Source organism: Rhipicephalus microplus, chromosome 5, assembly GCF_043290135.1.
Source record: "Rhipicephalus microplus isolate Deutch F79 chromosome 5, USDA_Rmic, whole genome shotgun sequence".
In the NCBI taxonomy this organism is placed as follows: domain Eukaryota; kingdom Metazoa; phylum Arthropoda; class Arachnida; order Ixodida; family Ixodidae; genus Rhipicephalus; species Rhipicephalus microplus.
In genome coordinates, this window is record NC_134704.1 from 7,300,028 (window position 1) to 7,321,508 (window position 21,481).

Below are 21,481 nucleotides of genomic sequence, written 5' to 3' on the forward strand. Positions count from 1 at the left end.
TCTTTCAGAGGCAATCGCTCTAAACTGTTGATCTGGATGGTGCATTTTACAAGAAAATAATACCTGTAAATGCACGTTCTTAGTTCTTTTGACTGAAAATGAAATGATTCCATCAGATAGGCGAACCGAACCTACAAGGATCATCAGACCAATAAGGTATGGAACAGGGCCACGTGTATATATACTCTTGCAAAGTGAGCAGTACTACATTCTAGCTCTACTGTGCAGCTTTACAACTAGTACCAGATTTTAAGACATCTGGGTGAATTACTTCACAGCACTTCAGCACTCTTCCGATAGCAGCAGATTCAATTCATTGCTCAATTCACTCATGAGCGAGCCTTGCTCATGAAGCAAAAAGGCTTAAAGGGACACTAAAGTCAAAAACAATTTACGTCAGAGTGAAAGCTCAATGTATGACAACATCTAAAACGACAATATTATCAACAAGAGTGCCCTACTTACCGAGAAATTAAGGTAAATGCACAAGAACACAAGCGCCGCAGTAGGACATTTTCAAAATGATCCTGATGACATCAGATGGACTGGCTAGAATTAATCACTAGTAATCGATCCGACTGCACTAAATGAAGAACCTTCCATGCATCAAGAGATGCAATAGAATGCTGTTTGTTTGTTTCTGTTTGATTCATGAAAAAAAAGAACCGCCAGACGTTACTATGGGGAATGGCGTGAGTAGTTCAAAAATTCAATTTTCGCGTGGTTACACAGGACAACTGGCGCCATCTAGCAGGGTGCATTTGAAACAAAAAACGTCACCAATCTCGAAGTCAACGGCGAGAAATTGATAAATGGCCGTTGTTGCTGCTGTGGCTCCCGCTGCTTTTGGTCTGGTGCTACTAGCGCAGTAAAGCCGGGCAATGTGCATGGCAACAGTGACATGAGTCTGTCCGGTCGGTCCGCTTCTTGAGACGGGTAACTTGAAGTGCGCTAACCCAATGCGGAGCTCTAAAACGTAACTTTATTTCAAAATAGGCCTTTCCTTGGCACAAAAGTAACACTACGATGTTTCTGAGGCGCCATTTCAACAACTAACTTCGAATTAATAGTAGACTTTAGTGTCCCTTTAACTGTCACCAAAGGGTTTATCAGTGCAGTGTAATAAATGTGAGTGGTAAAAAAAAACATGAGTGATTAATTTGTGTGTGGCAAGTCAACATGCAATGATATACTAATATAATAACCACTCTTCACGGCACTCTGAAGTTTGCTATGAACATGTATGACCGTTTTTCCCAATTACGATAACAGAATACAGTCGAACCCACTAATAACAATCCCAGATATAACGATCTATCGGTTATAACAACCATATTTCGGTGCACTTACCATTCTCACATGCTACCCTCTGAAACTTAGTCCACATACAGTGAATATTTTAAAAAGCATTCTAATTGTACGACGAACACTTCAGACACTGTCGTGGTAAAAATATGGTGCATACGAACCGAAAAGAAAAAAAGAGTAGAAACGGGCATTCTAAAGCATGCAATAGGTGCGCGCTCATGTGTGCTCCGCTGCAGTTTACTTGTGACGAAGATATCGAGGACCGCAGCAAGCACCGCATTCAAATTTTGGACGCTGCGAGCGAGGTCGCTCACTTTCCAAACATTTCTTCACCAGCAGAACAGAAGTGAGGGGGACAAAGAAGAAAAGAAGTAGGAGGCGTTGTGAAGACTTGCGGTCAGCTATCGCATGGCAAATGTTTCTGACGCCGTTCTTGGCGCCTACGACTGCCGACAATTAAACGACAATGCCTTCGAACGCAAGAAGCCATAAATGCGAGAAGCGATTGCGGCGCTCAACTCGCCGACACCACAATGTGCCAAAAAAGATTTTACACCTTTCCCTAGAACTACTGTGATAACTCCCGCACGGTTGCGGCGGTGAATTAATGGTTAAGCATCAGAAAAAGAGCGAAGGCGAGGTGGCCGGTGGCGATGAATGTATCATTTCGGCTCGACGCTGGCACCCTTATCACAGTCATCTCCAGATATCTGCTCGGCAAGTGACGGCAGTACAAGCACGTCATGCTACTGTTCTTAAGTTTGCCCCCATCATGTGGTGAAAAGCTGCTTACATGCGTTGCTTGCATAATTTGTCTTTCTTGTGTTAAACGAACCGTTCTCGCCGAACCCAAGCAGGTTCTCAAGTACAGCATGCACAAAGTTGTGCGTTCTTCATTCGTACAGAGAATGCAGAAATGCACGCATTAATTAGACTTCAAACGACCCAACATGTGATGCCAAGAGCCGAGTAAGCTACTTGCTGCACGCAACTATTCAGGGATGATTGGTTCGACGTGGCGTTACCGCACTTCACTGAAACGGCTTGAGTGCATTGCGAAGGTGGTTGAATTAATTGTGAGGTAATGGGCCTCTTTTAACACGCAGAAAGGCCTAAGGCCTAACTTCTCAGCCGAAGAGTTCGCACTTTTTAATAAATGTACAAAGGGAAAAAAACGGTTAGGCCAACAGGTGTCGGTTTTTATGGGCAAGTCCGTATAGAACGAACTACTGATATAACTAGCATTTATCACGACACTTTTGAGATCGTTATAAAAGGGTTCGATTGTATATGCATACACGTTTCAAGTATCTGCAAACATATATTGTGCTTCGCTTTCACCAAAATGGAGCTTGATACCACATTCTTAATCTTGTTATGGCAAGACAAACTAGGTATGGCAAACCAAATTCAATACCCACAGACCTTGTAAAGTTGAAATACGCCTGGTGACATAGTGGCCGCTGAGGTTTTACATGCAAAAGCCAGGCTACTATGATCAAGGGGCCCGCCATAGTGAGGGGGGGCTGATAATTAATTATGACCACTTGGTTTCTCCAACGTGCATATAAATCTAAGCACATGTGTTTTCTTAAAATTCCAGCCACATCAAAATGCAACCACCATGGCCAGAAATGGACCTCCCACCCTTGTGCTTGACAATATCGCACCTGACATGCTAAGCTACCACACAGTGTGAAATGTGACTGATATTCCTCACACGTTTTACAGTTGACTTTATCTCCTACAAAATAACACCACTAGCTTTGTTTCGAGAACCAAGGCAACTGCTGCTTCTTTGTGGACGTTCAATGTGACGTAAACTTCGCCATTTACCTGCTGCTTGGCACAAGTTGTAGGCTGATGCTGCCCTCTTGCGGCTGCTCTCAAAGTCTCGCTCTTCCGATTTCCTCTGAGGCGCTGCTGACATCAGCACCGGGGCACCAGCTGAGCTCATGGTGGCTAAATCCAGATCAAAGGTCCTCGGCGTAGAGCTGCCAAAAGCAAAACTCATGCTCATACGGTTTGCGGTGCTGCGTCGGGCATCCAGCTTGCCCTCTCGTTCCATGTTCCGTTTCAGCATGGCTTCTTTCCGCTCCTGAAATAATTGAAAGAGAAAGATTGGCAGCTGATGTGCGAAATTAATGCTGATGATGGAGAAAAGCTACATCCTAAGGTCCCTAATGCCAACGTTGAAGTCCCCGACTAGTATAAAGGATGGACGGATGCATGCACAGACGAACACATGCATGGACAAACAGACACATGGACAGATGTATGAACAGATGCACGGGCTGAGGGTCAGACAGGAGCACGGACACCTACGACGACAGTAACAACAGACATTGTGCGAGCCTAAGGAGCTCCGCTCCTAAATATATTTGAGAAAAAACAATTGAGTCTCCACCTAGAAGACTAAAATGATAGGGTGTATGGTGGAAATGCTAAACGTCTTGCACATGCCACGATTCTTCTTTTTGCTTTAGTATTCACTACACGTCCACAAGGTGCCACATGCACTTCTGCAGCTGCACACTTTATAGTGCGTAGGCAGCTTAGAACTACCCATTTGGTGCACAATTAAATTGTTTCGACGCCTTGTGCAATTCTAGGATTTTGTCATACAGTCAAACCTCGTTAGCGCATACCTGCTTTAAACGTACTAATGGTTAACACACTGTTGCGACGAATCCTTGACCAAGTCTCATAAAGACTATTACATTCGCAGACTGCTTAAGCCGTAGAGTTCGGCTTATGCCTACTAGTTTGTGCGCACGAACTGGGTACCACGATAACATTTTGTGCCACGAAACTTTACTGCGTCACTGGACTTGCAGACGCCACAATGTGCCATGAATGGTTTTCTGTCATGTTGATAAGTGCGGAGAACAGCCGATAAGTTATCCCGACCTCTGCGCAATTGCGGCGATGACATTGCGAGTAATCATCGGGGAAAGAACGAAGGCGAGGTGGCGACCACCGATATAGGTGCCGGTATGACTTATCGCATACGAAAAGCCTTATCCCAGTAAGCGTCCGCGGTTATCTGCTCGGGCACACGTGTGGCATTGCGCCACTTCAGGCCTACTGCAAGCTTTTAGTAGGTGACTACCTGAATGTGCTGGGCCACTGATCGCTGCCGCTACTTTGTGCGGGACCGTGTTCCAGCGCGCACTGCTTTACAAATAGGCAAGGAGCTCGCTGTCGAGGAGTTTATCCTTGCGGGTTGCGGGGAACGAGAAACCTTGCTGCATTATGCCAACACTTACACCGTAAAGCAAGCGTAGCACTGCTGTAACCATGCTGCACGCTTTTATTCAGCGACAGCCCAAACACAGCTTCCGTTCGTTGCCACGACTGCTAAAGCATCGCGGAAAGCACATTGCTTGCTTCGTCGCCGCGTTAACTTATCAGGCTACCCGCCACATCTGTGCATGGCCTAAAGCAGAGAGGACGTACCCTACAGCTAGCGGACCGACAGTCACGGTGTGCACCGAGTGAGCGAAGCGCTGCACGCAGCTAGCCATGCAGTAAACGTTTTGGCTCTCTGCGACAGTACCGCACTTAAAAGGAAGAAACTGCATCAGTTTTCGCTTAGAAGCAGACCGCAGAACAACTATCACAGACAGCCGGTTGTGTCCGTTCTGTCGTTGTACCACGCTGCATATCCCGTAACCCGCAGTAGTTTCCAAATGCTCATCGGCGTCACTACCGCGTGCTATCGGTTTGTGGAAAAGTTGGAAACCTTTCTGTACATTGGCGAAAGGAAGAAATGGCTTTGCAGTGGGCACTTTAGGCAATGTATCCCGAGTTTCTTCCTTTGTTGGCGGCGATAGCGCATGTCAGGAGATGCAAATTTGTAACTGGTGATTAATGCATAGCGCATTTAAAGCATAGCTATGCCGTCGTCCCCGGCAAATACGCAGAATGCAGGCACATTCCACTACATGACATTTACAGTGTCTCTCTTCCAAAGCACTTTCAAGCAATGACATGGCTCTGAAGTAGAACACCCGATAATTTGGATTAACTGCAAATCTCTCATGTGTCAATCAAGCATGATAATGCTAATTGCATGTGAACGTGTTTACGGTGCTGCAGGCACGCACACGTTTTCTATCTTTTCCCTTTGCAGTGCACTAGCATTCTAACAGCCCACAAATATCTGCAAAATACTTTTTGCTGCAACAAGAGAGGCACCCAACTTGGATAACCTTTGCATTGATCTAACAAGTTTACTTCTTAAATAATTAGTCGCAATAATAGCTAAAGTTGGGCTAGTTGGTGTCAGTGCGGTGTCATCTCTTCCTCTGTCCTCGTCTATATTTGTGCGCCGTTTTTACTTCCCAAGTAATTAATCGCAAACATGCTTCTCACAGGTGGCCATTGTAACTAAAGTAGTCTTGGCCACTGTGCCTTTGTATTAGTGTGGTTTGATAAGCATACGTTTCTCTTGTCAGCGTGACGTTCACATGATTGGGGCCCAGCCGCTTACGTGATCGGCTTCCCAGATAAGCCTCTTGCGTTCTTCCACCTGAAGCCGACGCTCGTGGTCACGCTGTCGCATCTCCTCAATGCGCCGGCGCCGTTCTTCCTCCAGCTGCTCACGGTAGTGCTGTGCAGCCTGTGCCTGTTGCTCCAGCTCTTGCAAGCGCCGTGCCCGCTGCTCCTCCTGCCGCTCCTTCACGAGACGTAGCCGCTCCTCCCGTGACAGCTGCGCATGCTGGGGCGAGTCACCGGCGCCCCCACATGCGCTGTCACCCCCTTGGCTCCTGTCTGCAAATTATGTGGCCAAAACATTCCTTGTATTTACATAAAATAACAAGAAATTGCTTGCATATTATTGTCACCGGGTCATTGGGTTTAAGATGAAACTTTTTATTTGGCCGTGGCCGGGAAACAGACAGATTACAAGCAGTACACACTATACACTGATAGCAGTAAATAGAGCGTCGACCGTTGATTAATCAGATCTGCAGCAAGCCTGACAGATGATCGTGAAATAATCTGAATTGCTTCCAGACATGCTGACGTAGTTTGTGCAAGGCAGTATGTACACGTGCAATGAGCCACTAACATAAAACATGAAGAGGAAGGAGTATGTGTGGTAATATGCTTGAGGCCCTTTCTCGAGGTGGTCATGTCGCAAGTTGGCCAACGTGAATGTAGCAATATCTCTCACCAATCCCTGAGCCAGGAAACTCAATTTTATTGATATCTGTTCTCGGAAACCAAGCTCTTGTATCTGACACATTCCACTATTATTCAAAGATCAGAATCTGATATGGTTGGGGCAGTCAGCATGAAATGACCCCGAAATCAACCCGGGCAAAAAAAAAAAAAGTACAATTTTCTTTCACTCTCGCAAATGACTAAGCATTTTTATGCAGACTCAATAGAAAAATTGTGTGCCTCTCCATCACGGAAAAAATAAATGACTATTAAACCAAATAAACCTCTTTGGGTGGTATTGGGTAGTGAACTTGAGGCAACCCCACACTTGGTGATGTGTGTCTTACCCAATGGACTCACATACACTGGTAGAACTTGAATGTACTTGAACCACACAAATGCATTGTACCCCCCCCCCCCCTATGCAAAACAAAGGTGAAAAGAGAACACTTTCTGAAAGGCTTTCTTGAAATATTTTGTGGTGTTAGAACAAAAGCCCTCTCTAGGACAAGTAAAAAAGCTGACACGGAGGATCACGTGCACAGCGAAAATTCCAACTTTGCCAAACTTTAATGTGAGAAACTCAATTTGGTAGTCCTGGGATGTGCCTTTTGTTGGGCCATTCCAGAAAAATGCTAAAATGGTGAATGACACAGTGTTGATGCCACTCAACAGCGTTCCCAAAACGTTGCAACCAACCCTACTATAGCTACCCACCACTCAGACAACCCTCACATGGGGTCAAGCTCAGTACAGAGTGCGACATGAGCACTTTTACTGCCCATGCGCGTCTGCTCTCCCCTCTCTCGCCTCGCAACACACACGCAGGGAGCGTCTGCTAACATACGCTTGCTTTTCACCCCCTTCTCCTCTAGCCGTTCCTCCCCAGAGCATTTACACCTTCACTGCGCATACACACACATCCCCTACCCCTCTTTTGCCTCTCCTATGCTCCCCCTCTCTCATCTTACAACGCTGACGCAGGCAACGTCTGCTAGCGAGCATCTTGACTCAAAAAAAAAAAAAAAAAAAAAAAAACGCTCATGCTGCACAACCGTTCACTGATCACACCGTATATATAGGCACTGGATTCTGACCTCCAAAGTAGTGCAGGAGATTTCTCTTGCGTGTTGAACAATAAAAATTCGCAGCATGCGCATTAACTAAAAGCACACTGTGATGATTAATGGGGTTTGGTGGTGCAAGGGTCCAAAGAGTACCATGTCTTTATGTGGTGTTGGCGATGACAAATGTTTGCGGTGACAAGGTGTATTGTGGCTGTAAAAAGGCCTAAAATCAAAGCGTAAAGAACTGTATATAGATAGTAAAATTATGGCAATGATGCGTGATGTGAGCAATTAGTTACAAATGATCGTGATATATACAGGCGAAAGATGGACAATAGAACCGATGCCTCCTCACGGCATTTGGGGCTTAAGGCAGCGAGGCTACTAGTGCAGTAAAAAGGTATGCCAATATGTTGTAGGAGTCAGATGCAGCAATGTAACTGCCCAAAGGTTATGTATATAAATAATTTATCAAGTTTAAAATCACACAAATTTTTCGTGGGCTATGAGGAACGTCGCGGACAAGTTGGCTTCAATTTTAACGATGATTACTTAACTGGAACCTGACGCACGGCAAAAAGTGTTCAAATTTTTTTTCTTTTCTTCCATTCATATGCGATCATAACATTGCGGCGTGATTGAGAGCCTCTCACTTGGCAGACCAAAACCGTGCTACCGCCAATGCAGTGCCTCATTTAAAACTGCAGTGCACAAAAATTCAGTATGTTTACGTGCATACCATGGTAATATTTTTGAAAGCATGCAGAACGTTCGCTTTCGAAGAGGAAAAGGTTTTTTTTAATGGCTGCCATGTACTACGAGCAAATCACCGCATTTTAACCTAACAGAATCGTGCATTAAAGGCAGTGACCCTTCCTTTTAGTAGCTTTAAAAAAACTATTAGTCGAAATTTCTGTCTGAGGAAGGCAGGCACATGCAGCCCTGCCATGCAAAAAGGGGATCGTTGGCCGAACCAGCTTGCCAACGAGCCCCTGCGCCGAAGAAAGGAATGGTGTGGGTGGCGTTCGCAGTGACGTCACACTGTTTGCAAATAGGGAGAGGTCTATTAAAACAGACACTAGAAGTGGCAGTTATGGCGAGACAAACAAGGGAGCAAGGTCACTGTGACATGGTTACAGTATTACATTTGCGTTCCAGATCTCTCTCACATACAGATTTACTCTTGTATGACCTGCACTCTCGGCAACGACTCATGGAACTTGGGAAAAAAATATGAAGATCCCAGCATATCGCTATGAAGCTAGCATCCCTGCATAGTGGTAAAGTACTGCCATAAAGATGCCTTTGCATACAATTCACATTTTTATCTTTAATTACAACACAATTTGTGCAACTAGTTTATGATAAATTTCAACTTGAAATATTCTAGCGCAACTATTTCAAGGACAGGACATATAAGTGCCCAACAATATGGTTGCTGACACCAATCATGATGTCAATGTCAAGTCAGTCCAGCAACTATGCAAATAAATTTCTTTTATGACAAGCACTAATGCAGTTTTTTTTTTTTTGCAGGGCCTTTTGAGGGGTACACCTATATTAAAGTCAACTTACAATCATGTAAATGCGCTGGTTATAAATAACTGATTGATTTGTAGGGTTTAACGTCCCAAAACCACCGTTTGATTATGAGAGACGCCGTAGTGGAGGGCTCCGGAAATTTTGACCACCTGGGGTTCTTTAACGTGCACCCAAATCTGAGTACACGGGCCTACAACATTTCCGCCTCCATCGGAAATGCAGCCGCCGCAGCCGGGAATTGAACCCGCGACCTGCGGGTCAGCAGCCGAGTACCTTAGCCACTAGACCACCGCGGCGGGGCGGTTATAAATAACTAGCAGTGCTGTTGTTACAAAGTGCTTGCACTGGTTCAGAATATTAAAGTCAATCAATCATTCAATCAATCAATTGATCACACACTCAATCAATAATTCCATCAATCAATGCTTTGCAGTGCTTTACCTGGGGATAACCTACGTTCGTTGCCATCCTCACTTGGTGCATCTCCGCCAGCGTGAGCAAACCAGTAAGTGTCTGGTACAGGAGAATGAAAGAAAGCAAACTAAACAAAAGAAGCCTGCAAGAAGCCCACAAACTTCAAGTGCTCTGAAAATCAGCCAATGACCTAAGGCACTAAGCAGCACAAAAAAGATGCCGAAGCAAAAGGAAAGCAAACAAAATATACACCTTGACAAACAAAAACTGCACATGTGCTTTGCTAATGACAGCATAACAGAAAGAGTTGTTTGATGAAACATATTAAAATTGCCTATAACTGGTTGGTGTTCACAAGAAACATAAAAATACAAATTTCATAAACCACTGCAACTAACAAAGATAACATTGTAAATGTTAGGCTTTGTCCGTCTGAAAAAATTCCATGACGTTATAAAACACGGAGGAACACCCACCCCCCCCCCTGCTGTGTTGTGTGTTAGTTGAACCCAATACATGAAAACTACCAACAGGAAAGGTTACACAATAATGCTTTAAAGACCTTACCAAGTTTAAAACCCACTAACAATGTCACTTTTGAAAAAGCAAAATCGTAATTCACCACTTTAAATATACACAACTACCAATCTCAACTTGAGTGCCCTATACCACCTTTTTATTTGAAAGCAATATATAAAATGCTCACTCAGATGTATAAAGAACAAAGCCGCAAAATATACAAAAATAAACAACAACAAAAGCATCAAGACCACTCATACTTTCAGCGTTCAACAGAAACTAAATATGAAAAGGCCCCAACTGAAATGCACACGCAATTGCTTAATAAAATAAGATTAAGGAGCAGGGTAGTGCCCATTCAAACCAATCAATGAACAGCTCTCACTCACTATGCAGTCGAGCCTGTGTACGCAAATCAAGATGGGCAGGCATGAAGCAAGATGCATTTAAAAGATCTGTAAGTTTATCCGGCAATATAGGAAGACCCACAGGTGTCTTAAGATAAAAAAACTTCATGAAACTTTACAAAAAAAAATCTGCCTAAGCATACAAGGCTTAACCAGCAAAGCTGAAATGTGCAGCCCCATTGTTTATGATTAGTTGGGATCTATTGATTGAAGCGCGTTCTAGCATGGCCTCAGAGATTGCGGGCGCAGGACCGGTTTCTCTTCGGCCAACCCAATCGCACGGAGAGCACGTGTTTGCAGACGTTGGCGTGGCCCGCTCTTTTCTTTGCCAGCGGCACTTTTTCTTTCGGTCGAAAAGGCTGCCGCACTGTTGGCGAAGCTTCTATGTGGCTATGAAAAAATGGTTTGGTGCTTTTATATAACTTCATATTCATTTGGAAATGTCGGGTAAAGGAGTACGAGAGGCAAAGTCAACGCTGGGTTTTTATTAATAGTCTTTCTTGGGGACCTTCGACGCAAAAGTTTTGGTCTGTCTGTCTGTACATTTGTCTGTTTGTCCACTCTTACCGGCATCAGGTACTTGAATTGGCCGACTTTATCCACAGTGACCACCAATGTTGCTCAAGGTTGAGCGTTCATGCTTGTGCAAATGTCAATTAAAAAGCAATTATCGCACATGTCTGGGGCACCATAACAACACGCATATATTTTGCATATGCATTAGAAAACGCATACATAAGTAATTTTAAGGGTCGTAGCGCTTATCACGCTGCACTTACCATGTAACGCTTGAACGGAACGGGGAGTCTTTCCAACGCTTTGCTAAGACGAGATGGTGGTGGCACCTAACCGTCGCCTCGCGTTCTACAGCTTATCACCTCTGAGACGGGCGCGCACAGCCACGCGCTTTGTTTTCCAATAAAACTGCCAGATGGCACTCATGTCTCACGTGTGACGTGACTTGATGCGCTCGTTCGCCCCTGCTGCACGCTCCAGGCACTCTAACACAGCGCCTCCGGAATACCATTCACAGATTTTCTTGCACAAAACATCAAATGTTTTGTTAACTCTTTCCACATGCAAGACTATCGTCTTTCGACAACATTTCCACATTACATGCAGATACTGGGGCAAATTTTTTGCTGTAGATTGGCGCCGCCCATATTAGAGCAGTTCAAATTGCGATGCCTCTGCAAGAGGTCTACATGTGCTCAAAACTACACTTCGAAGTTCGCGGGCTGTATAGTAGGGGGGCACTGGCGAAAGAGGAAGAAAAATGGCAGCCTTATCCTCAAGTGAGGCCAGAAGAGTGCACCACTGTACGTCTATGGATTATTTTTTTACACTCGACTGAATGAATTCTTCTTGTTCTCATTGAACTAGCACTGCTTTTTCATTGTAACGCTATTTCGAGAATTCTCGCACACCCTAATGTAATGTAATGTAATGTAATGTAAGCATGTTGCAGCTGCACTGCAACATGCTTTCATTGCTTTTTTAGAAGCGTTCTTCGCTTCTTTGGCTGGCACGCCTGCCGTCCAGCCATGCTTGCCACAACTGGAGCTTCGTCCCTAAAAGCAATAAAACCACGCCGCGCTACGCTGTGATTATGTCAGCTCCCCTGTAATAATTCTCTAAACAGCGTTACGGTTTAAATCAGGGGTAGTTACACCAAAGGAACAAGAAACTGACCCATTTATTTGCGTGTAACCAATGAGTGCAGGATGTGGCATTCTGATTTAAGTTGTGGATAGGGCTACTGGATTTTATTAAATGTGGAGCATTTTACAGTCGCACCTACACGCGAATTAAGCGTCGGTGGTGCCATTGAAACCGCCACGGCGCATGCTGGCATCTCGTGTCCAAGTTTGTTTTTTTTCCTATTTTTTTTCCTATCTGACGTGCAGAAGAGAACGCAGCAGTATGACATATTCCTGAAATTACATAGAAGAAACAAGACCTGATGTCACTTTTTCTAACAGAAAAACTACAGCATTGACATAGTATCAATTGTATAAACCGTAATTAGTCAGCAACTTAGTGAACAAATCGCTACTATTGAGTCAAACATTCGTTTTGACTTCCACTCCGAAATTTTTTTTATGCAGAATGCAGCAAGGTGACCACGCAAATGCCGCAGCTGTCGCTCTCTCCACACGCATGTTTTTTTGCCCATGACAAAAAAATAACACCCGCTGGAGAGAAATGGTCACTGAGGCGACCAAACTCGGCCCTCAGGCCCAGCAATTGTCTTGCTCCCTCTTCACAATTTGCAGACGTGGTCAAGTCTGGCGCGAAAGCCACGCTCTGAAAGTGTACAACGCTGCGCACTCCCCCACAAGGCTTCCCCAGTTTCTCGTTCCAACTACCTCCTGTCGCGCCGCAAAAGCAGGAGACTACATCTAGACTGAACATCACGGGCTCTGTGACGACCACGGGCTGATTACAGGTGCGCTTTAGTCACTCATGGTCGCCCATTCGCACTGTGAGTTCTACAGTGTTCAGTGGATGTGTTGGGTACTGTAAGAATGAACATCGAGATCGTTTGCTTGTTGTAGAGGAACGCCGCACGCGTTCAGAGTACTGTGTATCTGGTATCAAACACGCGTTACATAGCAGTGACAATTCAAAATTTTATCCTCCAGTAGTGTACCTTGATGAATACTTGGTTTTCTGAAATATGTCGTTCGACCACGTGTGCGACCCTTTGATTTGGATACAGTAGAGATAACTGTAAATTAACACGATACTGATATTGCCATTGTGCTACCAAAACACAATCAAAATACAGATGACGAGAAAAGGAGACGATAACTCATGCACTTTCACTGTGAGGGACGTAGGGAGTAAATCTAGGTCGGCTAATCGTAGCCTTTCACAGTATTCCGGCAAAATTACTTATCCTATTAATAAGTGGAACAATTAGCACACTTATTATCTATATCATAAATGGAATTTGATTGCACACCTGATAGATATCGGTACGTGATAAAATAGTAAAACGATCTCCAACAATAGGAGGGCAATATGGTTCAACGACAGTAAATAGCACAGTTTTCACCCATATACGCGTCTTCAGAAAGGGGGAATGCTAGAATGCCTCTGTCACAAGACGAAATAATACCTCCTTGCAATGATCTAGATAAAAAAAATTCAGCAGTTGTCATGCAGTTGCCATTCGCCAATGGGACCAAAATAAAAGCAGTAACAGAAAAAAATGCTTGCCTTCAGTGCAGCCAGAAGATTTGTCGATGATTTCTGCCCACACGCGAGAAGAAAAAAAAACATGCGCACGCTTAAATTCCACGCGCTCTGCTTTCTGGCGTGGTGTTCGCCACTCGAGGAACCCACATTATACGCGCCCCCTCACGGTAGCCGGGCGCGAGGCTGGTTTTTCTGGGAAGCGCGGCAATTGGGACGGCCGGAGAGAACCCCACCCCGTGCCCGCAATCTCGGAGGCCATGGTTCTAGCTTTTGATTCTCTATCACAACGTTTGAAGTACTGACACAAATATAAAATATTGTTGCTCTAAGTGTAGAGAACCCTAAAAAGAGTGCCGCGGTGCTTAAGAATGTATTAAATATGTTTTTAATACTGCTACCTTATAACAGCAATTTCAGTCTGGGTAGCTAGATTTCAAGAGAGGTCTTACGTCAGCGGAAGAGACATACTCGCAGCAGCTGCCTGTCAGTCGCATCACGCAAACAATTATGAGCGACTTGTTGCACAGACAGTGATTTCTGCGGTTGCATGCAACGCACAAATTTCGAAAACCCAATGAGTGACATGTCGTGATTATGCCCATTGCCGAGTGGGGCTGGCTTGAAGCTGCTTGGCAATTAACTTTACAATTAATGTAAAATATTTTGTAAGAGCTGTTTGGCTACAGTGTGTCGAGAGCCTTGACAACGCACACCATAGAAACGAAACATGTCCCTTTTGGATTACCTCAGAGCTCCTTGAAGAGATGCAAGCATTGAACTTGGTGTTTGGCGACTATATAAAGGTCAAAGGATATTACACTAGGGAGAAAAAAGATTTTTCTCTTACTAGTAAATTACCCTTCACAATTTCAAAATCAGCGCGCTCGCCATGACAAGATGCATGGCAGGTGGGAAAATGCGCAAAAATAAAATGTAGGTGGCAACACCACCTGATAATTCCTGCACCAAACGCTGTGATGTAAATTTTGACGATGTTTTTACTAAGAATTACGTTGCTTCTAATAGGTAAAAATCTAACCCAAGGTCTGCTAATAGTGTCAAAGACATAAAATACCAGGTTTTCCGAACTTTCATCAAGCCAATATTAGCAAAACACAAGTCCACTCTGAAATTCGTAGCTTTAAAGTGCAATTTTGGTACAAAATCTAAAAATTGTACATTGAACTTGATTTTCTCCTGTAATAATAGACTTATGATGGTAAGGTTAAAATGACAGAGTACTCGGAGAACACATTCTTGATGTAAACCAATTCATAGTTTCACTTTAGTGTTCGTTTAACAACACATCAAGGGTTTTATAAGTAGCGATTCATGGTGCAGCAGTTATCATTCAAAACCTGATGTTAAACTAGCGCAAACGCGAAGACACTTTGAGGCCGCGTAGGCTAGCTTTGCTTATTGATTTTAGTTTCTGCACACTCATGAACCAGCACATTTTCCCATATTCCCAGCCAAATACAGCTTTACTGCAAAATTTCTCTATTCGAAATGTTTCAGAGTACTGATTTGAAAGCAGTGATTATAACCGCATGGCTCACATTAGGGTCCTCAAATATGCCCTTGTGGCCCCATAATTGAATTCGTAAGTTCTAAAATTCGGTACTTGAGTTTTTGTAAAAGAATATTACATTTCCTTGTACACTTTCTTTGGCTTCGTATAAACAAAAGACGGAATGCCCTAGTTTCTTTTTTTTGCGATGCGAAAATTACAGCGCCGCTCGCTAGCTCAAAACAAATTTTGCCTTTTATTTCCTGTCTTTCCAATTAAGCCCACCACAATGCTGAACCGCAAACGGCCCTAGTGGGCCCTCAGGTGGTGAAACATGCAGTGACGTCAAGCAAATGCAACAACACACCTACACATTGCACCTAGTAGTATATATAAAAAAGAATGTCCCATGCAATGTTTTGAAGGCAGCATCATGAGTGCCACGAAGTAAGGACCTTCAGTTATGTGTACCAGAAAAACAGGACTGGTTTTGGCCCCAAAAAATATATACGGGCAAATTAGTCCATACTTGCACTGTTTGTCACGGTGATGTGATTTTTGTTTATTTCATGCAGTTTTACCATCTACTGATGCAGCTCCTAGGTATTCATATATTGCTAGAAACTTGTTAAATTTTTTTCCTATTTATTGGTACAGCAATTTTTGTGGTTTCACAGTCAATTTAAAAGATGCCGTGCAATGGTTAAACATCCCAATGGTTTTATTACCTGCTCCTTCACAGATAATAGTGCAAGTTGGGCTAGTTGGTGGTTCCTTTACAGATGTTGTCTTTAAATTTTTTTTTAGCAATAAATTTGTCTCGGTGGCGCTTGCCTCCTTTCATGTTGTCAATCTTTGGTTCTGGTGAGTTCGTGCTACTTACTCTATGCTGAATTAATGCAGGGGTGCAATAAATATTCTGGATGTTTTCTATTGCCTTTGGTTACTTGGAAATGAGGTCTGCATTGGCGCATGGCCCCAATGCAGTGTCACGAAGAGGTATTGGCAGTTTCGTTATCCGGTAGTTGTATCTTATTGCTGGTCACCCTTGTTGGTTCCAGTTATAAATCTTTCATGTCGCTTCAATAAACGTCAGTTAAAAGTTGAGCATCTGTCTTGTGTGTCTCTTGCTTGCATTCCCGTTTCTTCAGTTCTCCTTTGTTACGATGAGACAGTACTGTAAAAGGCCAGTGAACAATAATCTGAGTAGATTAGGGGGGGAGGGCGCTTGCTCGGTCCTGGACCAGTCATTCGTGCTTATTTCAGATCTCGGCACACTTGCTCGGCAGTTTACTGTAGTTCAAGGCTTATGGCACACAAAAAAAACATGGACAAAAGAAGACCGGTGACAAACGAACAAAACACTGACTTACAAAGGACATTTATTAATGAGATGCAATTAAATATAAAGGGGTCGTCATACACACACAAATAGAAGGAAATACCTGCCATTAACCTAAACGATGTGTGTCGGCCATGAATGAGCAAGGTACAAGTTCTTTTTCAGTGATGGTACACTTGAATTGTGTATTTGGCAATCTTATTGGACTCAATTCTTTCGCTGTGCGCCAGCACTGGTCAAATAGGGTTTGCGATCTACAATGTTCCGCTTGCTACAGTGAAGAGCTGCTGGTGACCTTTAGGTGTGTTCACATTCATTTCGACAAACAAAGCAATCATGTTTGCCAGGTAAATAGCTGGTACTTAGTTCTTCCCTGTAGGACGTGTGACACTGCACAATGTCAACCATTTGTGTTGATGCTGACAGTCGTTTCTCACGTTTGGCGAGGCCCCTCGGGCTTTTGTGATCCCTACGAGCAGCCCAACGTGCACATGACAAACACACTCACAGCTGACCTAACAAATGCAAACCAGCCAGCTGGGCCATGCATCTCGTGCCAACATGCTCTTGCATGGAGGGTCATACCTAAAGGGGAGCAGGGGGACTCTTTCTGCGCACTTGTCGCACCATCGAGCTCCTGCTCGAGACTTGCTAGTTCGTCTACCTGCTGGGCCCAGAGACCCCGTCTGTGCCGCTCCGCCGGAGGATCCGCGGCGTACGCAAACCAGTACATGTCTGGACATTCGCCACAACAGCCACTTCAACACACTTATCCCACAATTCACCTCCGACCTCCTCATTGTTTCTCACATAATGAGCGACAACCAACAAATCTCATTCGTAGAAGCACCTGTACGTACATGCTACATTTTTATAAAGCGATCCTTCCTGTACCCTCACCAACATTTGGCAGGGTGGCCCAGATCGCGTGGTCTAAGATGTAGGGGTTCTTAGATGGGCTAGTTGGTTCATGAACACTGTGGTGTAACGACGCAGACGACGGGACAAACAATATACAAGACATAGCACTGCGTCCTTTGTCTTATTCTTTGTCCCACCACTATTTCACCCCAACTAAGCTATAAGGCTGCAAGACAAAGATTGAATGGCAGGAGAAGACTGCAGCAAACGAAAGCTTCGTCATCAGATTGTCAAGTCAGACTTTTCAGTAAATTAGTTGTCTAGAACATTTGAGCTTATGCCCCAGTTTAAATTTCGTGCATACTGCAGGATAACTTGCATAACTGTCTGGCTAGGTGACTGCATCCCATAAACTGCAATATGAGACGCCACCCAATGCCTCCTCTATTTTTTTTTTTTTAATGGCAGTGCACATGTTCACTCCTATGTGGTTTTAGTTCTGGAAATGGTCGTGAAACAAAGCCACATAAAGGGTGTGGCTGCTTGCATCACACGTTCAAATGCTTTTTCCAGGAGATGTAACAGATGCACTTTCCCTCTCAATATCATGGGCCTGTCAGATAAGTTCTTTGGTGCTCCTTCTTTGTAGCGCAACGCAATGCCGCCACCTCACAGACCGCTCAGGAGGCAATTCTTAAAAGCAGCACATGTAACATGTTGCCATTAGTTGCCCACATAGCGCCCTAAATAGAGATGCACTATATCAGAACACCAGAGCCAGGGTGACCACCAACACAATGAACACAAGGGAAGCAAGACACTACCGCACGAATCTCTACACAACTGAACAAAAGTAAACGTCATCTGATTTCTGTTGCGAGGCACTGCACAAATGGCTCTCTTCTCCATGAGCGCAAAGTACACGCGAAGGCTAGGCGATGGGTGAGAGTAGGATGGGGCACATCTGGCTGGCAGTGAGAGGAGATGCTACTCCAACATAGCAGTACAGTGAGGACTGCTTTGGTACAGCTATAGTACTTTTGATTTAATAAAAGCTGACACCAGTGCAAAAACCATAATTAGGCAAGCATTCAGAAGAAAAAAACAGAACCTGAAAAGAAAACATTTAAGTTTTATAATAACAAATCTGAATAGCCCATAGTGTGAGGAATTCTTGTCTGGCCAAGGACATACACTACCAAATAAAAGGAATAGTTCATTGTAAAAGGTGCAAAAGTCTAAAAGAAGAAAACTACTACTTCTTTTAAAAATTTGCACCTATTACAATGGTTGGCAATAACTTTTACTTCAAGAAAGTTGTATATCCAACCTAATGATCCCTACTATAGTATTCATTATTTGTTAAAAGACGACATCCAAAAAAAAATAATATAGGATTACTATTTCAGATTACAGTAAGGGCGCAGTAATTCGACACTTGTGAATTCACAAAATGGGATCATTCAGATGCGTTCTCTGGTCCCAAACAACACATACACTGTTCAACAGCATCAAACTCATTATTTCAGGCATAGCCACAGATAATTAGCTCATAAGAGATAATTGAAAAATATCCTGCAAGTCATGTTACCATGTGTAATGCCAGGTGTTACTACGTGCATAAAGTGTCCCGCCTTGCATCATGTTGCATGGGAGCTTTCAAATTTTTCCACCATTCAATCTAAGCCATGATACAGCACTGGCACAATTTATGTAAAAAAAGACTCTTTTGCCGCAATATTCAATAATAAATCTTACTTAGCAGTCATTCGAGCTTGAAAATACAAAGTGAGTCACAGTTGCACAATGGTTACTTCGATATCAAAAGAATTATCTCAATAGAAACACATGTAACAGCTTTCTCCAATTACCATTCACAAATGGCTTACAGTACATAAAATTTATGAAAAACAAAGAATATACCCATTAGGAAGATGACTGTGCATACAAAGAACTACAAGGATCTTTTAGTAGTAAATGAGTTTGTTGCATGAAATACATGAAAATACAACTCTCACCTTGTTTTGGTGACTTTTGTGTCATGGGTGTGCTACATGCTGATTTCTTCGTTACGTGATTTGAATCTGGAACAAGAAGAGACACCAACAATCAGGTAGTTCAATAGTACACACAAACACAATTTCAGAAGTGTAAACTGCCAGAAAATTTGTTCAATAAACTCCCCCGGACAAATGTAGCATTTCAATTTTGAAAGAAAAGAGAAAGAGAAGATGGTTTCTTCCCACACCCTATAATACGTTCATGTGAGCTGCCGAATAAGTGTCCCTCTTTACCTCAAACCAGTGTTAACTAAATGCATTACATGCACATTAATGGAGCGACACAAGAAATAAGTCACAGTAGTGACCAAAAATAGGCCTTCATTTATTTATTTTTTATTCATCACGTGTGATCATCATTCGCCCAAAGTCCATTCCAGCAGTATTTCACCTGTCTTGAACAAAACCGCAACCGCAAACTGCCGCAACATCAAGGTTGCAGACTGGGATGGGGAAGTAATGCCCTGGCTCCAGCAATGTCGAGTGAATAAAGCATGATGGTGCAACTACCAGGCTTTATCGCTTGCACAGCATAAGACAACACTGTGTGTCTCAAACTATTCACAATACAGACATGCACATGTCGTCAATGCCAGGACGGAATAGCAACAATGAAAATGCACATTCGTCTGCCAAGATTGTTGGAGGAATAGAGGAGCAAAAACTACAGGCAGTTTGAACAGTTGATGTCAAATAACAAATGCACTTTACATGTGATATATGTTTTAACAGCTTACAGATGAATTTATGCTACCACAACAGACAGTGGCAAAACAAAGCAACATATTCTGACACTGCGGTCATGAAACAGATGAGTATAGCAACTCTTTCTGTGATCACAACGCTTCATGGAATAGCAAACAAATGGAAACAAATGGAACAAAACCAATGGCGTCTCAATGCTCACAGCAACAAACCATGAATAGAGTGGAAAGCAAGCTTTCTGAGCTCCTTCAGCGAGAACAAGGTGTTGCTATGGGACAAAGCAATCACGTTCAAATACAGGTCTGAATCTGCACTCAGCTATTTTTATGAGAAAAGGCGCTTGCTACAGCTGGCGGACTCATCTTTGCCTGAGACATTTGTGGTTCCGCTTATCATTCATGGTTTAAGTCCGGACCTCCAGAAGCAAATACAAATGCGAGGACCCAAGACGGTCGAAGAACTTCTGCAGGGAATGCGAAACCTCTACCTCCAGGACCTAGGAACCCAGCGTCAACCCATGACACCTGTTGCAAAGAATACCGGGGCCACACGAGCCGAGGAACGATGCCCGCTTGCAAGCTGGAGACCTACTGCAACACCCGTATCCTTTTTGACCGCCCCGGGAGGCTCAGACCATGGCGAAGAGCTAGATGACGTAACAAAAAAATAAATACAGAGGGTCTCGGCTTCCACCCGATGACATCAAGGGAAGCTGTTTATTTGTCTCATACAAGTCTATTGTACATATCCGTTTTTGTGGATGGAAAGGAACGGAGTGCGTTAGTTGACAGCGGAGCAAGCATCATGGTTATTAACGCAAATATTGTTGAGAGGGCCAAAGTAAAAGAGGGAAGACTAGTAGAAGTACACGAATACGATGGAAGACGAGATGTTCACGATAAATGGACTTGTGTAACCATATCGTGTCTCGGCAACACTGTCACTGCGCAAGCACTGGTACTCGACGGAGTTCCGTATGAACTACTCCTTTCACGTCCAGTCATCAGTGCACTCCGCCTTAATATCTACTAGACAGGCAAAATTACCACAGAAGAAAAGCGCCACGCTATCAACGCTGCAGTTTCGCCTTCAAGGACTCCGCAGAAACCATCGTCAGGTGAAGATGTTAGGACGCTTTACCCGGAATTGCTGTGCTTAAAAGGATATCCTACAGCAACTACGAAGTTTGAGGTTCCATTCCAGCTTAGTGATACGACGGTGGTGAGAAAAAAGCCCTATAATACGTCACGAGATTCAAAAGATGTTGGATGTGCAGATTATCCGTCCATCCACGTCTACGTTCGCTTCACCCATCACCTGGTACCAAAGGAAGATGGAAGTCTTCGACTCTGCATGGACTACAGACAAAT

The 21,481-nt window shown here is 43.8% G+C and overlaps 1 protein-coding gene across 20 annotated transcripts in view; it reads right to left on the minus strand.

The window, feature by feature from the left end:
* The window catches only part of LOC119175062 (uncharacterized), a 106,405-nt gene that overhangs the window by 49,023 nt on the left and 35,901 nt on the right, over window positions 1-21,481 (minus strand). For 13 of the 20 annotated variants that reach the window (XM_037426261.2, XM_037426260.2, XM_037426257.2 and 10 more), the window contains exons 2-6: window positions 19,365-19,430; window positions 17,071-17,220; window positions 9,531-9,602; window positions 5,804-6,084; window positions 3,145-3,406 (exon numbers count right to left, since the gene is read on the minus strand). In XM_037426261.2, coding sequence (XP_037282158.1) covers window positions 3,145-3,406; window positions 5,804-6,084; window positions 9,531-9,602; window positions 17,071-17,220; window positions 19,365-19,430 — 831 coding nt within the window. The remainder of the gene's footprint in view (window positions 1-3,144; window positions 3,407-5,803; window positions 6,085-9,530; window positions 9,603-17,070; window positions 17,221-19,364; window positions 19,431-21,481) is intronic. The other 7 variants (XM_037426262.2, XM_075894772.1, XM_037426263.2 and 4 more) reach the window with 2 other exon arrangements.